The following is an 18,459-nucleotide window of genomic DNA, read 5'->3' as shown; positions in this document are numbered from 1 at the left end:
AAGATGCCCCTCCCCTACTACCACCAAGCACCCTCTCATTGAGTTTGTGCTCGTCAGTGCGCACCAGACTGTGATTGACAGTCAGATCTCACACAGCCCAGCTCTGATTGGACCAGAAGACCTGGGAGCTGTGCATTTTTGCAAAACAAATAACAGGCTCTAGGTGAGGTAGAAGTGCGTTTTTTTTTTTTTCTGAAACCGCTCATTTATGTTGTTTCTGTCGGAGCATAGTGTCAGTTTCAGTGAATATGATCAAACAAATCTTGCAACTGCAGCTTTAAATGAAGTCCCAGGATCATGGAAACTCAAAACAGCGTGTGTGTGTGTGGAGATGCTCCAGTCTGGCTGTGATATCAGCCCGGTAACACAAAAGCTGACAGACGTCATACTGCAGCCTGTGTGTCGTGTGTGTGTGTGTGTGTGTGTGTGTCAGCCGCTCTTAAGGGCTAATGACCTGTTGCCAGGCCAGCTTTCGATGACACTGATATGAGGAGATTGGTTTTGTGACCACATCGTGAGGGCACACACCCACTCTCTCTCTCTCTCTCTCTCTCTCACTCTCTCTCCTCTCTCTCTCTCTCTCTCTCCTCTCTCTCTCTCTCCTCTCTCTCTCTCTCTCCTCTCTCTCTCTCCAATTCAATTCAACAAGCTTTATTGGCATGAATGTAAATTTTACAGTGTTGCCAAAGCATTCAATACAACAATAATAGTAATACAAATAAGGATAATATTAATAATAATGAAAATAACACCTGGCTTTTAAATGAACAGAAAAAAAAAAAAACTATGGATTATTATGTTATTGATCATGTAACATGGGCTGTTCTCTCAGGATGTGGCAGGATTGGATGTACTCAGCAGCTAGGTAGACACAACTGTCTACTTCCCCCAGGAGGAATGATAGTTTTTTGTTCATTGTTTGTGTCAAGAAATTCGGGACAGATATCTGCGATTTTTGTAAAATATTCTTCCCTTAGAAGTTTGTATAATTTGCATTCAGTTAAAAAATGTTGTTCATTTTCCACTACATCACTGCAGTGAGCACACATCCTCTTTTCAGGGGCCAGCCAGGTTTGCCTGTGTCGCCCCTTTTCAATAGCAAGGCTATGGTCGCTGAGCCTGTAACTTGTCAATAGCTTTCTATGTTTATAATTTGGAATTTGAGTTAAATATGGTGCCAATTTGTAATCAGATTTTATTAATTTAAATACATTGAGTTTACTTATTTGTTTAATGTTATCCCTCCAATTGTTAATGTAATTTTCTTTCGAGTTTTTTTCTAATTGTTGTAATTTTGAAGCAATAGTTGAGTCAGTTTTGTTTAGGCCATGTTTTTCAATAAGGTAATCTAGGGGATTCTTCTCTGGGAATCTATCCCTCAGCTGGGCAGCAGTGTGGTGGTATCTGCTTGGTTCACTGTGTTTTAGGTGATGCCAGAATTGTGCCGCTCTTTTGTGGATCTTGAGAAGGAGAGGGAATCTTCCTAATTCAGCTCTACAACCCATATTCGGGCAATTCCTGTTTACTCCTAATACATTTTTGCAGAACTCTAAATGGAATATTTCGGGCTGGCTTTTGTCCCAAGTATCCAAATTGTTTTTATATTTAATGCCCCAGATCTCACTTCCATATAATAAGATTGGTTTAATTACAGAATCAAAAATTTGTAACCATATTTTTAACGGGGGATCGTATTTAGTTAATGACTTTCTTAAAATATAATATGTTTTTCTTGCCTTTTCTGTTAAATCTATGATTGCTTTGTCAAATTTTCCAGTATATGAGATTATTAATCCTAGATAACAATAATGTTTTACTTATTCTATTGACTGTTTGCCGATTGTGAAATGTTGATTGTTTTTTTTGGAAGATCATAATTTTTGATTTTTCATGATTGATTGGTAGGGCCCAAGTTGTGCTATATTTGCTTATTATATCAAGGCTTTCTTGCAGTCCCTCTGCCGTTGGTGATAGTACGAGCAGGTCATCTGCAAAGAGTAGACATTGTATCTCTCTACCCAGGAGGTTGAGCCCTGGGGAAAAGGTTTTTTTCTATGTTGGTGGCCAAATCATTTATATAGAGGTTAAATAAAGTACTCTCTCTGTTCACCACTTCACTCTCACCTATGTGAGCTACGGAGAGGCAGCCACTGTGTGTGTATGCTTAGAAGCCCCTGGCTCCCATCTTGGTGTGTGTGGGTTTGTGATGGGTGAGTGTGTGTGAGTGTGTGTTGGTGTGTGATGTGCGCGGTTGAGATGGAACAAAGGGGTCAAGTGTTTCAGTTTTTTTTTTTTTTTTGACGTCATAGAGCACATGTCTCCAGGGAAACGTGAGAGAGGAAATGAGAGAGAGAGAGAGAAAGAGGGTTAGGAAGAGAGACAAAAGGAGAGGGGGAGAGAGACAGAGGGAGGGAGAGTGTTAGGGAGAGAGAGAGAGATGGTTAGGGAGAGATACAGAGGGAGGGAAGGAGGGAGGGAGAAGGGGAAGAGAGGGAAAGCGAGAGAACAAGAGAGTGGTACGGAGGGGAAGCAAGAGAGGTAGAGGGAGAAGAAGAGAAGAAGAGGGGAACAGAAGAGAGCGATGGGGGGGGTTAGAGCCGTCAGGTCTATTTGATGACTCATTGTGTAAGGTGGAGTTTGTGCACGTCTGGCCCTGCCAGGAACACAGACACGTGCGTCTGAACACGAGGCATGCATCGCATGTGTGTCTTTGCACAGCTGGAAACACCTGCAGCAAATGTCCATTTCCACCAAAAGTCAAACACACGCACACACACACACACACACACACACACACACACACACACACACACACACACACACACACACACACAGAGAGAGAGAGAGAGTTCATCACCCTCTGTCAGTTCCTGTCACGGTCTTTCTCCCTCTGTCTCTTTCCCTGGAGCAGTGTGTAGAGACAAAGCATACTCACACACACACTTACACTCACACACACACACTTACACTCACACACACACACTTACACTCACACACACACTTACACTCACACACACACTTTACACTCACACACACACTTACACTCACACACACACTTTACACTTACACTCACACACACACTTACTCACACACACACTTACTCACACACACACTTACTCACACACACACTTACTCACACACACACTTACTCACACACACACTTTACACACACACTTACACTTACACACACACACTTACACTCACACACACACACACACTTACACTCACACACACACTTACACTCACACACACACACTTACACTCACACACACACTTACACTCACACACACACACTTACACTCACACACACACACACACACTTACACTCACACACACACACACACACTTACACTCACACACACACACACACACACTTACACTCACACACACACACACACACTTACACTCACACACACACACACACTTACACTCACACACACACTTACACTCACACACACACTTTACACTTACACTCACACACACACTTACACTCACACACACACTTACACTCACACACACACTTACACTCACACACACACTTTACATTCACACACACACTTACTCACACACTCACATACACGCTTACAGTCACACGCACACTTACACTCACACTCACACACACACTTACACTCACACACACATACACACGCATATTTTCACTCTAAACAGACTTCTTGAACCTCTTTGGATGCCTTTTATACAAATGTTTGTATTTATTCAAGTTAACACAATGGCAGCCATTTCCATTCTCTGTGTCTATTAGCAGGGTTCCCGCGGATCCTTAAAAAGTCTTAAAAAGTCTTAATTACAACTTTCGGTTTTTAAGGCCTAAAAAAGTCTTAAATTGTCTGTAATGTCTTGAATTTTCGAAAAGGAGGTATTAAATTTGTATGGGACCACCAGCGATAGGGAGAGAGCGAGTGAATTGTCCATGTGGTGTCCATGTATTTTTAAACACAATTGTATAAGTCACTTTAAGGCTACTGAAGGAATAGTAGAGGTTGCAGAGTGAAGATGTTTTTCACGGGTGTTGTTAAAGGTGTGAAAATGGTAAGAATATGCAAAAATATGCCTTACGTTTTCGTGGTGTAGCCGAGACCTGAGAGATACGTAGGTAGCCTACGCGAGCGGGAGAAAGCGCTGGTAAGCCAGTTAGTGATAAGGTGGCCATACGTTCGGATTTAGGCTGGACAGTTTAAAAGCCCTGTCCAGCGCAGCCTCAAGCCGGACACTCATTTGCCCTCCTTTTTGGAGTTGCGCTGGGCTTCTAGAATCTTAGCTCAGATGAAGTATCGTTTCACAAACTATGGACGCGAAGACTGCTGGTCCAATTATGCAAGGTGCTTCTGTCACTCGTCTGACGAATTTATGAAGGAACCACGGGCCGACAGAAAAAGAAAACAAACGTTCAATAAGTTGATCTGTTTGCATCTCTCCAGCGTGTTTTGCTGGCCTAGCCTAAGTAAATATCTGTCTAAGTTATAATAGGCTATCTGTAGGCCTAATATCTGTCTGCAGCTTGTTTGCCAGCCTTTCCCAGTACGCAAAAGTTGTGAAATATAACCGCATATTTTTTTTGAATGTCGTATTTAAATAGCTTAGTCTACCTTTGAAAAAAATATTGAAGGGAATCCAGTCCAGTACACATGTTTGGCAAGTAGCCTAGGCTACTACAGACACAGGTGAAGAACAGTCAGCCTCAGCCAGTAGCACAAAGATATGTAGAGCCAGCTTCAAAAGCTAGCAGCCCAGACCCTAAAATTGGGCATTTATAGCTGTGACGGTAATTCACACACAATTATTTTCTTTCGCCAAAATATATTTGGTAACTTCTGTAGACATCCGAAATGGGGTGGGTGTTAAAATTAGTAGAAAAAAATTATTTGCACAAAACAGTTTTAAGTTGGATCTTTTTTTGCCGTGGTATAGTCTTAATTTTTCCATTTAGATGTCTTGAAAAGGTCTTAGGTCTTTAAATTTGCACTTGGAAAATGTGCAGATACATGTACCCTGTATTAGGTCTAACTAAACTAAAATTAGGTCAGACTGTTCGATCTGTCTGTCTTTGTCTATTAGATAGGTCTGTCTGTCTGTCTGTCTGTCTGTCTGTCAGTCACCTGTAGATCCTAATGTCCTTATGAGGACTCATGGGGAGTAACTGAGTCTGCCGTACTCACGGAAGAGTATCAGAGTTTGACAGTGGAGTGGTGAGGTCTTGCGACATGGTAGTCTTTTGTTTGGGGACATTTTTCCACACTTGACATTTCCTCAACCCCTGCACACTTCCCTTGTATGTGTCATATGACTGTTGTGGTTACGGTTTTGGCTGCCGAGTGTGTGTGTGTGTGTGTGTGTGTGTGTGTGTGTGTGTGAGTGTGTGTGTGTGGTCTGAGAACATCTTTGGGTGAAGGGCCATTCTTGTGAAGCTCCCCTCTAAGCAGAGCCAACGCTAAACCATATCAGTCATATGTGCTTTTGACTCCATGAGGGGAATCAAGTTAGTGAGGTGCAATGATCCAGGATCAGTGTTCTTTGGTAGACCATGAGGTAGTGCAGAGGTGTATCATCACGCACACTGGTGTCATAGAGGTTAGTGATGTAAGGCTTACAATCACAGGGCTCGCTGTGGTGTGGGGCCATCTAGAGGTGAGATGAGGGTACTGCAAACTCCTGGAGGATTATCTTGGTGCTTGGTGATTGATACATGGGTCAGTGACGTGACATGCAGATGTCTGTGTCCGAGTCCATTACTGTTCACTATGTGAAAAGTATTAAATATAGAATTCAAAAGGTAAGGAAATTAAAAATAAATATGGGGGCATCATTTTATTATTTAAGTTGGTTTACTAGCTCTTAAATTGTAGATAGATAGATCGATAGGTACTTTATTGATCCCCAGGGGAAATTCAATCAAGAGGACCCCAACTGATGAGTAAAACGTAAAATTTCTCTCAAATATTGATTTAAAAAAAAAAAAGCTCTTTGTCTTCATAGTTGGTGGTAAAACCAATGTAAAACTAAGAAAAAGTTATTTTAATAAAACTCTTTATTGTATTGGAAAATTGAATGGATGAACTTGCTAGCAAAGTCTAAGGTTATATAGGTGTCCAAGAAGATGCGGGTATAATTAGTAGCAAAAGTGGCAGGTGGTGCAACCAGGTAAAATATTTATTTAAACCAAGTAATAGTAGATTAAAGTGAAGAAATGGTTGAAATGTGCTGTACCTAATTGTTCTATTAGCCCTCTACAATAAAGCATTCATAAGTTACTTTTAATACAAAGGTCAACTACAAAATAATGTGTTAAGCACTGTAGACACTCTCAGGTATACTAACCTAAGTGTTGGCTTTTTTTAAAAGAAACTTTTGGTTGCGCCACCTGACATTTTTTTGTTTTTGTGTGTTGCAGTCTGCCTCTCTTCCAGGCCAGTGCGTTTGCCTTCTTAGCCCCAGCTAGAGCCATTCTGTCCCTGGAGAAATGGAAATGCAATAATACAGGTGATACTCAAAACTGCCTCTCTTCCACACACACACACACACAGGCACACACACGCACACAGACACACACACATGCATGTTATGTCATGTTCTTTGATTTCTCTGCTAAGGTCTTATCACAACATAGTACATTGAGGAGACTAAACTAAGTTAAGTTAAAGTATGCAATCAAGCAGTATCTCAAAGCTAACGTTAGAATACTGTTTGGGTGTCAAGTTTAGCATGCTTACTTGCAGCTGCTTATTCGTTACTCATGCAGGGCTCATTTTATTGACTCTGAATGTTTGCAAAATCCCGATGTAAATGGAAAAGTGTTTTCCAAGACTCAAAAGTGCTTGTCCAAAGGAGAAGTACGAACCGTTATTTGAACTAACTACATTATGAATTGCATCCACACATAAGCAGCCTTTTAACTGTGTTAATGTTAATTGCAAGGATTCCCACACGAACGTCTTAAAATGACAGACACTCAATTAGATATAGGCCTACACTACTGAACTTTATTGAATGCTACCTCTGACTAAGAATGCATTACTTTGTACTTAGTCTATTATTAATATAGTCTTTTATTTTGGAATCTTAAGAGCAATAAACATATATTGCAATGTTAAAGAATTCATGTTTTTTTTCTTTCAGATGTGTAAATAAACATGTATAAGGGTATCATGTATAAGCTATTAGTGAATTAATGGGGAGATAATCGAATCGAAATCGAATCGGACTGAAAAAATGAATCATTAGATTAATCGATGCATCGAAAAAATAATCGCTAGATTAATCGTTTAAAAAAGAATCGCTTATCCCAGCCCTAGTGTGTGTGTGTGCTTGTGTAAGGTGTGTTTGTGTGTGCTTGTGTAAGGTGCAATGTGTGTTTGTGTGTGTGTATGTGTGTGCTTGTGTAAGGTGCAATGTGTGTTTGTGTGTGCGTGTGTGTTTGTGTGTGCTTGTGTGTACACCCTATGTTCTTATTTACACTTGTTTGTGTGTCACTACAGATATTCAGAGCTCCAACAGTACCGAATTGCTTCATACAGAACACATCTGGCATCCACGAATACGAGAGGTACGGTCTGTGTGTGTGTGTGTGTGTGTGTGTGTGTGTGCGCGTGTGTGTGTGTGTGTGTGTGTGTGTGTGTGCAGGAAGAAGAAGATTTGATGGGCCCTAATGGAAGTGATGAGCAGTGAGTGATGTATTAGGAGTATGAACTAAAGCCTTTGTGTGGTGTGTGGCCGCGTCGCCACCATGTTTAGTATTCAATTAGCAAAATGATTTAAAAGTCGTTAGCCTAAATGAGGCTAAATTCGTTTAGCTCTGAGTAGCCCTTGGAATGAGGGTTGAAGAGTTCCCTACAGAGTTCCGTGGAGCTGTCGGGGCCACAATTGCTTTTGGTGTGTGACGTCCGGTGTGTGTGTGTGACGTGCGGTGTGTGTGTGTGACGTGCGTGAGTGGGTGCAATGTTTGTAAAACAATGACCTCACATGTTTGTCTGATAGGCTCTTGTGAGTCCATAAGCCCACACTGCAGATGCTATCAGAGTTTCTCCCACTTAGACAGGTCTGGACTGGATACAGCCCACCCAGTGTCCATTCAGAGAAACACACACACGCACAGAGACTCCGCGCTTTAGGCTCGATCTGTCCCTGTGTTTTCTGCTGAGGGTGTGCCCATTTAGAGAGATGTCTACACACACACACACACACACACACACACACACACACACACACACACACACACATATACACGTCGCAGTGGCTCTGTCACTGGTGGTGAGACTCAGAGTTACTTGGTGATGGTGACTCAGCAGAATGTGCCTACAAGAGAAGGGAGAAGAGGAGAGTAAGAGAAGAACTGATCAGAAGGGAGGAGAGTTAAGGAAAAAGAGGAAGAAAGAAAGGAATAAATAATAGGGGGATGAAGGAGAGGAGAGATGGCAGAAGGGTCTCTGGAAGAAAGGATCAGAGAGTGGCTGGGCGAATGAGTGTGTGTTGGTTGGAAGGGAAGATGAGAGAGTTTCCCTCTGAGGGAAGACGTGATCAAATAGAAGAGGAGTTTGTCTCATCCCTGATCAGGTATTGGAGTGAGTCTCTCTGAGTCTGTAGAGTTAGAGGATGGCAGACGTTATGGAGCAACTCTCTCTCTTTCTCCCTCTCTCTCTCTCCTCTCTCTTTTGGTTTACCTCTCCCTCCCTCTTTTTCTCCTATCTCTCTCTCTCTCTCTCTCTCTCTCTCTCTCTCTCTCTCTCTCCCCAATTTGATTCAGTTCAATTAAATTCAATAATATTTATTGGCATGACGGAAGATTCAATATTGCCAGAGCATTAATATAAGTAGTGATCTAATATCTCTCTCCCTCTCATTCAAACTCAAAGGGTGCTTTATTAGAGTGCAGTGTTGCCAAAGCCAGTGCTGCAAATGGCTCAGTAGTGACCTAAAAGGAAGAATACAGAATGACAGCATTGTGATTATAAAGTTTGAACACAGAATAAACGGTGAATCTCTCTCTCCCTCTCCCTCTCTCTCTCCATCCCTCTCTCTCTGCACAGATCCAGGGGGCGATCATCTTCTCCTCGTTGATCGAGGTGTGTATTGGGGCGCTGGGTCTGCCAGGGTTGTTGCTGAAATACATTGGGCCCCTGACCATCACCCCCACCGTGGCCCTCATTGGACTGTCCGGCTTCCAGGCAGCCGGCGAGCGCGCAGGAAAACACTGGGGCATCGCCATGCTGTAAGTGTGTGTGTGTGGCAAACACTGGGGCATCGCCATGCTGTAAGTGTGTGTTTGTGTGTGCTTGCGTCTGTTTGTGTGTGGCAAACACTGGGGTATAGCCATGCTGTAGGTAAGTGTGTGTGTGGCAAACACTGGGGCATCGCCATGCTGTAAGTGTGTGTGTGTGTGTGTGTTTGTGTGTGCTTGCGTGTGTGTGTGTGTTTGTGTGTGGTAAACATTGGGGTATTGCCACGCTGTAAGCAGGGTTGGAATTTCACAGCCGCCATGGCTGTCATTGCCCCTTGCGTTGGCCCTGATGCCCCTTTGAAAATTGGAGGTTCACAGGCCACTGTGGCCTTGGTGCCCCCTTCTTTCAATATTCTGCTTTGCATCCGACTAATAGCGAATTTTATTTAGCTAGATGGGCTGTCAAAATAATCTTTAAGCATTCACAGCAGTGGAGAAAGTGACCGCGCACAGCAACAAAGAAAGTGCATCCAAATTCACCCATTCTTCTTTATTGAACTACTCACGAAGTAGAGTTTTTTTCTCAGCTTTTAAACAATGTTGGCCACTAGTTGCTGTGGTAAATGGTTCGCGTGAAAAGTAACTTTCATTTAATCAAACAGTTCTGCGCCCACCTCCTTACCCATTCATCTCGGTGGAATACTTCACGAACTCTTCCCTCAACACATGACAAATCATATCAGAATAAACAGCAGACCTTGCCGAACACAAAGGTGCAACGCATTCCCCTGTACAGTTAGCCATTCCAGAGTAATCCGGTTTTGAATTTGTACCAAATTTCTACATGCATGTCTCCAACTTTGGCTTTAAGTTTCACAAAGTGTTCAATACATGATTTCATCACAGGCCAAATACAAAACAAATGTTACAAATATCGCCTAGATATCTGAGTGAAAGTAGCCTTATGATCACAAGATGCTAAGCATGCATGTAGGCTATTTGAGTTTCTTAAAGCTGAGCTGTGCTTAAATTGTTCAATACATGATTTCATAACAGGCCAAATACAAAATAAATGTTAAATATAGCCTATATCCGGGCTTGAAAATGAAATTATTTTTCAAACGTTCCGTTCCGAACGGTTCAGGTAGGCCTATGTTTAACGTTTTCGTTCTTGCATGCGTTCCGCCACCAACATATCAGTCCTGAACCGGTTCGGAATGCAAAATATCGTTCGTTCTTAAAGTTCCGGCAGTGTTTGGCTTGCGCTATAATTCCAACCCTGTTTATAAACGAACCTGTCTGTTGCTGACAAGGCCTATCTCAAATTTCCCGTTTAACTCTTCTACATAGAATAGGCTATAATTGCGCAAACATTTCAAATCCCGACTTTAAAACGACAAGGCGTGGACAGGCAAAATAGGCTATTACGCATAGGCTACAAACAATTTCCAAATCCGTTTCAGTAGCCTACGCTACGAGCTGGCCTAAGATCCGAAGTGGCAGACGGATAGGTTACATTACAACAGCAAGACAAAATATACCCATTTGGACCAAAGGTCCATTTATTTATTTATTTTTTTATTTTTTTCAAACTGCAGAAATCAAATTATTAGGCTGTTCGCCTACAATCAAACGAGTAGAACACTTATGCTTTTGTGAAATTTTATAAAATATATAGAGAACGAAAAAAAAAATGTATTAACCGGTTTTGTGGATTTCAGAATAACATTTCTGTTCCGGAACAGTTGAAGACCATTTTGTTTTCGTTTCCGTTTCCGCTCCTCGTAAAATTCCTTAATTCCGTTCGTTTTCGGTTTTCGTTTTCGTTCCTTGAACCGGTTTGGAGCCCTGGCCTATATATCTGCAAATATTAAAATCAGATGATTTACAGTTCTATGTATGTCATGTTTTATGTTTTTGTAATGTTTCATACAGTGATGCAGGTCTACTGCTGTGAATAGGCTAAATGCAACATTTTATGTAGCCTACTGTATAGTTAACTTTGGCCTTGATGCCCTGACGTGTGGCCTTTGTGCCCCCTGCCAAATATGCCCAACTGAAGGCCAAGTGGCTTTGCCCCTAAGATTATGAAATTCCAAGCCTGGCTGTAAGTATGTGTGTGTGTGTGTGTGTGTGTGTGTGGGGCACACACTAGGTCACGCTGAGGATTAATGCAGAGTCACCCCAGAGTCATTAATCACTTTCTCTGCAGTGAAGTTAGTCCTCAGTGTGTGTGTGTGTGTGTGTGTGTGTGTGTGTGTGTCTGCCTCCGACCACTGAGGGAGCAGACATCTCAGATATCACACGATACGACACCTCTACACTGGTACACCAACACCAGTTAACTAAGCAGTTATGTGTGTGTAGACCCCCCCCCCCCCCCACTATGATGTAAAGGACACAGATCCACACACAGAATACACACACTATCTGCCCCCACTGAATACTGGCGTGGTGTTGCTTAATGTGATTTTAAATTAAGAGCATTTTTAATGACACTTCTTTTAAATATACAAACGGGCTGAATTTCTTCTTCCATCTGTTTCTCTCTCTCTCTCTCTCTCTCTCTCTCTCTCTCTCTCTCTCCTCCCCCCCTCTCTTTCCCTCCATCTCTCTTTCTCTCTCTCTCTTCCTCCCCCCCCTCTCTTTCCCTCCATCTCTCTTTCTCTCTCTCTTCAGGACCATCTTCCTGGTCCTGCTGTTCTCCCAGTACGCCCGTAATGTCCAGCTGCCTCTCCCCATCTACAAGGCCAAGAAGGGATGGACCTCGTACCGGCTGCAGCTCTTCAAGATGTTCCCAGTAAGTCCCTATACGCGCTTGCACTCATACACAGACACACACACACACACACACACACACACACACACACACACACACACACACACACACACAGTTGCTAACTCACTCCGCTATTCACACATTGACACAAAGACTCTCTAATAAGGGGCCATTTGATATAAATGTGATCAGTGCTGTGTAGAGACAGAGGCAGATCTATGTCCAGGTGGCAGGTGGATTATATCACTGGCAAACACACACACACACACATACACAGTCAGACAGACAGAGACACACACAGTTGCTAACTCACTCCGCTATTCACACATTGACACAAAGACTCTCTCTCTCTAATAAGGGGCCATTTGATATAAATGTGATCAGTGCTGTGTAGAGACAGAGGCAGATCTATGTCCAGGTGGCAGGTGGATTATATCACTGGCAAACACACACACACACACACACATACACAGTCAGACAGACAGAGACACACACAGTTGCTAACTCACTCCGCTATTCACACATTGACACAAAGACTCTCTCTCTCTAATAAGGGGCCATTTGATATAAATGTGATCAGTGCTGTGTAGAGACAGAGGCAGATCTATGTCCAGGTGGCAGGTGGATTATATCACTGGCAAACACACACACACACACACACATACACAGTCAGACAGACAGAGACACACACAGTTGCTAACTCACTCCGCTATTCACACATTGACACAAAGACTCTCTCTCTCTAATAAGGGGCCATTTGATATAAATGTGATCAGTGCTGTGTAGAGACAGAGGCAGATCTATGTCCAGGTGGCAGGTGGATTATATCACTGGCAAACACACACACATCAAGCACATTCACTTAAGGAGAGAGACTCTCTGATCATAAGTGATCATCATGAGCAGATTAGATCAACAACAGCAACATCTTATTTCTATAGCGCTTTATCGAAGAACCCAAAGCACTTTACACTGAAGGGGGAACCCTGCTAACCATCAACAATATCTTGCATTTCTATAGCGCTTTATCGAAGAACCCAAAGCACTTTACACTGAAGGGGGAACCCTGCTAACCATCAACAATATCTTGCATTTCTATAGCGCTTTATCGAAGAACCCAAAGCACTTTACACTGAAGGGGGAACCCTGCTAACCATCAACAATATCTTCTCTCTATCTCCCGCTAACCATCACTAGTGTGTAGCTCCTACCTGGGTGATGCGTGTTAGTTATGTGCCAGAGCCCTCTCCACGCACCAGCTTGAGGTCGAGAGTGAGGGAACTATTTAATTATAGAAGCTACCATGAACCGTCTTATTTAAGATGCAATATTAAGTAGGTAGGAAAATACCAAGCATTTTTTTTGTGGAATTTTTTTGAGGGTTTGATAACATTTCATGTTGCACAACACTCTCTTCGGGACATTAAGTCTGCTAATTATCTGCATGGTTTACAGGCTGTATTTGTAGAGTGTCCTAGCGCAACTAAACACACACTGTCTGTGGTGTTGTCCTCAGTACACACACACACACACACACACACACACATTCCTCCAGTCACAGAAGACACACACACATACATTCCTCCAGTCACAGAAGACACACACACACACACACACACACACACACACACACTATACACACATACATTCCTCCAGGCACAGAAGACACACGCATGTGCGAGTGTATCATTATCGGGTCAGCTATCTCTCTCTCTCCCCCCCCTCTCTCTCCCTCTACCTCTTTTGGTCTTTATCTCTCAATTCAATGAGCTTTATTACCATGACCATTTGAAAATAAAAAGTGTTGCCAAAGCATACAGTACAGGAATGTAGAAAACATAAAACCTCACGTCAGATTAGACACACAGGTGGACAGACCAGATGGGCATGGATAGAATGAAAGGGAGAGGAGGTGTAACAGGCTGGAGGTGGTGTAACAGGCTGGAGATGAATGGAAATTAAAGGGAGAGGTGGTGTAACAGGCTGGAGGTGGTGTAACAGGCTGGAGGTGGTGTAACAGGCTGGAGGTGGTGTAACAGGCTGGAGGTGAATGGAAATTAAAGGGAGAGGAGGTGTAACAGGCTGGAGGTGGTGTAACAGGCTGGAGATGAATGGAAATTAAAGGGAGAGGTGGTGTAACAGGCTGGAGGTGGTGTAACAGGCTGGAGATTAATAGAATGAAAGGGAGAGGTGGCGTAACAGGCTGGAGATTAATAGAATGAAAGGGAGAGGTGGCGTAACAGGCTGGAGATTAATAGAATGAAAGGGAGAGGTGGTGTAACAGGCTGGAGATTAATAGAATGAAAGGGAGAGGTGGCGTAACAGGCTGGAGATTAATAGAATGAAAGGGAGAGGTGGTGTAACAGGCTGGAGGTTTTGTGTTGTTGGGTAACAGGGGGATTGCATTTAAGGAATGCTTTCTCTCATTGTGGAGTGAGGACACCTAGTTTGCTGCTAATCCACCTTATTCTTGAAATCTGAAATCTTCTGAAAGTTTTCATCTTCCATCCATTCTGTTCACATTGTAACTTAGTGCAGTCTCAGCAGGCCAGCTAGAACATGCTTCAACATATTCTTATTTTGAAATGTTGACAATTCTGCACTCAATATGGATATTCTATATAATGTATGACTGACAGAGAAATATAAAATATTGCTTTTACATGGCTTAGGATACGCCAAGCACTGTCTACCGCCACATTAAAATCAATACAGCTCAACTTCGGACGGAAATAGAAAAGCGGATTTCTGAATACTGAGGTGTCATGGCGACGCCCATTGTTGGCTGGAGAATATGGTGGGTAGGAAGATGTTGGGATCGTCTCCCAAGATCAGAGCATGTTTCCCCTGCTCATCCAGTGTGATGCAATTTGGGGTTATTTTGCTAAATGTTAGATTAGATTAAATTAGATTAGATACAACTTTATTGTCATAGTCATTGTTATTGTACAAGTACAGAGACAGTGAAATGCAGTTTGTGTCTAACCAGAAGTGCTCAAAAGAAGAAAAGTGCAATGTGATATACACAGTAAAGGCTGGTGCCGTATAAACAGTATAAGATATATAGTGCAGTGTAGACAGTAGTATACAGCTAAGGAAGTGGTATGGTTTACAGTTGGCTTGTTTGGTTGACACCTCCTGGAGGGGAGTGGGGTAAACAGTCTGTGGGTTGGCGTGAGAACAGTCTTTGATGATGGCCCTGGATGGCCTTGATGGAGGGGAGTGAGGAGCCGATGATGCATTGGGCAGTTTTCACCACCCTCTGCAGTGCTTTCCAGTCGGTGGCAGAGCAATTGCCATACCATACAGTGACACAGTTGGTGAGGATGCTCTCGATGGTACAGCGGTAGAAGTTCGACAGGATCTGAGGAGACAGGTGGACCTTATTTAGTCTTCTCAGGAAGAAGAGATGCTGGTGAGCCTTCTTTATCGGGGTTGTAGGTGAAGAGGGAGTAAAGGAGAGGGCTCAGCACACAGCCCTGTGGTATGCCGGCGTTCAGGATGAGGGTTGAGGAAGTGAGGTTATCTAACCTAACAGACTGCGGTCTGTTGTTTAGGAAGTCCAGAATCCAGTAACGGAGGGAGGTATTGATGCCCAGTTTGGTGATCAGTTTGGAGGGGATGATTGTGTTAAATGCTGATCTGAAGTCAATGAACAGCATTCTCACATAGGTGTTGCTATTGTCAAGGTGGGACAGAGTGGAGTGAAGTGCCTTTGAGATGGCATCCTCTGTGCTCCTGTTCTGACGGTAGAGATGGCATCCTCTGTGCTCCTGTTCTGACGGTAGGTACAGTGTTTCCCACAGAATTGAATTGTATTTATGGTGGTAGGTTTGCAGAATTAACTTGAATGCAACAGCTTTTAACAAATTAGTGCAGTGTGGTTATGATTCTAACCAGATTTAAGCACAATTTAGTACAACCAGGAATCTCATTGTGTGGTGGTCAATGTTGATATTGTGGTGGGCCACCACAAATAAGTCAATGTATGGGAAACACTGAGGTGAATTGGAAGGGGTCCAGTGAGGGTGAGGTGGGCCAGGACTAGCCTCTCGAAGCACTTCATGATTAAGGGGGTGAGTGCAACTGGATGGTAGTCATTAAAGAAATTATCCGGAGTAAAATGCACTTTTAGTCCAGTATTTCTTTTGGAATTGAAATGAAGTTGTATGGACTGGACTATTTTTTTTTTTTTTTTTTTTTTAAACGGCGACAAAATTTCCAGAGCATGTTACTCCACACTTGGCAATCGACTCCTACGGACTTTCCCCTAAAGATGGCAGCAAAGATGGCAACATTTACGGAAAGGTACTGGCTTGATGAAATTCATTCTGGACTCTCTATCCGACCACATAAATAAAGACCTCGGGATACTTCGGTTTGGCTTTAGGGACCCTCTACTCACTACCACGTAAGTGTAATGTTGTTTGGAACTGTAGAAGAGGTATAAAAATAGTGTTTTGTAGCAGCAAAATAATATGCCCTTCTCATTTCCACGCTAACGAGTTTTGACTAAAAATGGTAAAATCGAACTTTCTCAAAACACATCCGAATGACATGACTTTGATGTCAACTCAACGTATGTACTCCCAATCATCCGTAAATTAGGGCAGCCGTGGCCCACTGGTTAGCACTCTGGACTTGTAACCGGAGGGTTGCCGGTTCGAGCCCCGACCAGTGGGCCACGGCTAAAGTGCCCTTGAGCAAGGCACCTAACCCCTCACTGCTCCCCGAGCGCTGCCGTTGTAGCAGGCAGCTCACTGCGCCGGGATTAGTGTGTTTTTCACCTCACTGTGTGTTCACTGTGTGCTGTTTGTGTTTCACTAATTCACCGATTGGGTTAAATGCAGAGACCAAATTTCCCTCACGCGATCAAAAAAGTGTGTGTGTGTGTATGTATGTATATATATATATATATATATATATATATATATATATATATATATATATATATATATATATATATATATAAAAATAAATAAATTGATCTAAGGTGCATTTTACTCCGGATAATTCCTTTAAGGCTCGTTGCTGTAGAGTGTTTTGGCACGGGCACTATCAGGCAAGGTGGTGTCTGACCCCGACGCATGTGTCAAGGAATCCAGACCATCACAGGCTACAAAACTCCACCCCCTCCACCATCAGGCAAGGAGGTGTCGGTGGTGGAGGGGGATGAGTTAGTAATTTTGTAGTCTGTGATGGCCTGGATGCCTTGCCACATGGGTCGGGGGTCAGAGTTGTTCTTGAAGTGATCCACCATCCTTAGCTTGTGCTTGTGCTTTGCCTTTTTGATGCCCCTTTTAAGGTTAGCCCTGGATGAGCTATAGGCTTGAGCATCACCTGATCTGAATGCGATGTCTCGTGCCTTCAGCAGGAGTCTGACCTCACTGTTCCTCCATGGCTTCTGATTAGGGAAAGTGGTAATGCATTTGAGGGTGGTGATACTGTTGATGTTGGAGTTGATGCAGTCCAGAACGGAGGAGGCGTATGAGTCAATGTCCGTGTGGAGGTAATGGGTGACCTGAGTTGCGAACACTCTCCAGTCAGTGTTTTCTAAACGCTGCTAAAGTGCCGAGTCAGCTCCCTATGGCCACACTTGGACTGTCCTCACTGTTGGTTTCACACATTTGATGAGTGCTGAATACTTGGGCAGTAGAAACAATGACAGGTGATCAGAGTGTCCAAGGTGGGGGACAACAGCTGTTCTATCTGCATGTAGGATGTAGTGTCCAGCTAGCTTGATATTGCGCTGTTGGGTGTTTCGCTGTTAAGCCAAGTTTCTGTAAAAATCATGATATTGCAGTTCATAATCAGTCTGTGTGTGGTGATCTGCAGCCGCAGTTCATCCATTTTGTTCGGCAGGGAGTGAACATTGGTGAGGAAAAGACTTGGAAGAGCGAGTCGATGTGGAGTTAGCTTTAGCCTGGCTCAAACTCCTCTGCGAGAGCCTCTTTGTTTACGTGTTCTGATCCATCTAAAGTTCCCCCCAGTTGGCGTGGCGGGACTTTGTAGGTCTCGCTGATTAAGCAATCTCTGGAATTACGCTGATAAAGATGTCGGGAGTGCAGGAACCGATGTCCAAAAGTGAGACACAGGGCGTCGCGATGCGTCCCCGCCGCCATCTTGGTCGTAATAAATATGTCGAAGTATTGGTGTCTTTGGGGTAGATACTTATCACAGCATAGAAAGAAGTACACCTCCAACTCTTAACTCCTCTCTCTCTCTCTCTCTCTCTCTCTCTCTCTCTCCACCCCCCCCCCATCTCTCTCTCTTTCTCTCTCTCTCAGATCATCATGGCCATCCTGGTGTCGTGGTTCCTGTGTTTCATCTTCACCATCACAGACGTGTTCCCGCCCGAGAGTGACCAGTACGGTTACTACGCCCGCACAGACGCTCGCCACGGGGTGCTCGCGGCCGCCCCCTGGTTCAAAATACCCTACCCCTGTAAGTGTGTGTGTGTGTGTGTGTGTCCTATAGTTGTAGTGAAGTGGGACTGGCGCTCGATAAG

At 43.4% G+C, this 18,459-nt stretch overlaps 1 protein-coding gene across 2 annotated transcripts in view; it reads left to right on the top strand.

Moving 5' to 3' along the window:
• The window catches only part of slc23a2 (solute carrier family 23 member 2), a 77,142-nt gene that overhangs the window by 41,274 nt on the left and 17,409 nt on the right, over positions 1-18,459 (top strand). For both annotated transcript variants that reach the window (XM_042101601.1, XM_042101600.1), the window contains exons 6-10: positions 6,410-6,498; positions 7,494-7,561; positions 9,042-9,223; positions 11,852-11,972; positions 18,239-18,395. In XM_042101601.1, the coding sequence (XP_041957535.1) occupies positions 6,410-6,498; positions 7,494-7,561; positions 9,042-9,223; positions 11,852-11,972; positions 18,239-18,395 (617 nt within the window). The remainder of the gene's footprint in view (positions 1-6,409; positions 6,499-7,493; positions 7,562-9,041; positions 9,224-11,851; positions 11,973-18,238; positions 18,396-18,459) is intronic.

Source organism: Alosa sapidissima, chromosome 8 (genome assembly GCF_018492685.1).
Source record: "Alosa sapidissima isolate fAloSap1 chromosome 8, fAloSap1.pri, whole genome shotgun sequence".
NCBI classification, from domain to species: Eukaryota; Metazoa; Chordata; class Actinopteri; order Clupeiformes; family Clupeidae; genus Alosa; species Alosa sapidissima.
Note: the sequence above shows the minus strand (reverse complement) of the source record. Positions and strands in the feature narration are given on the sequence as shown.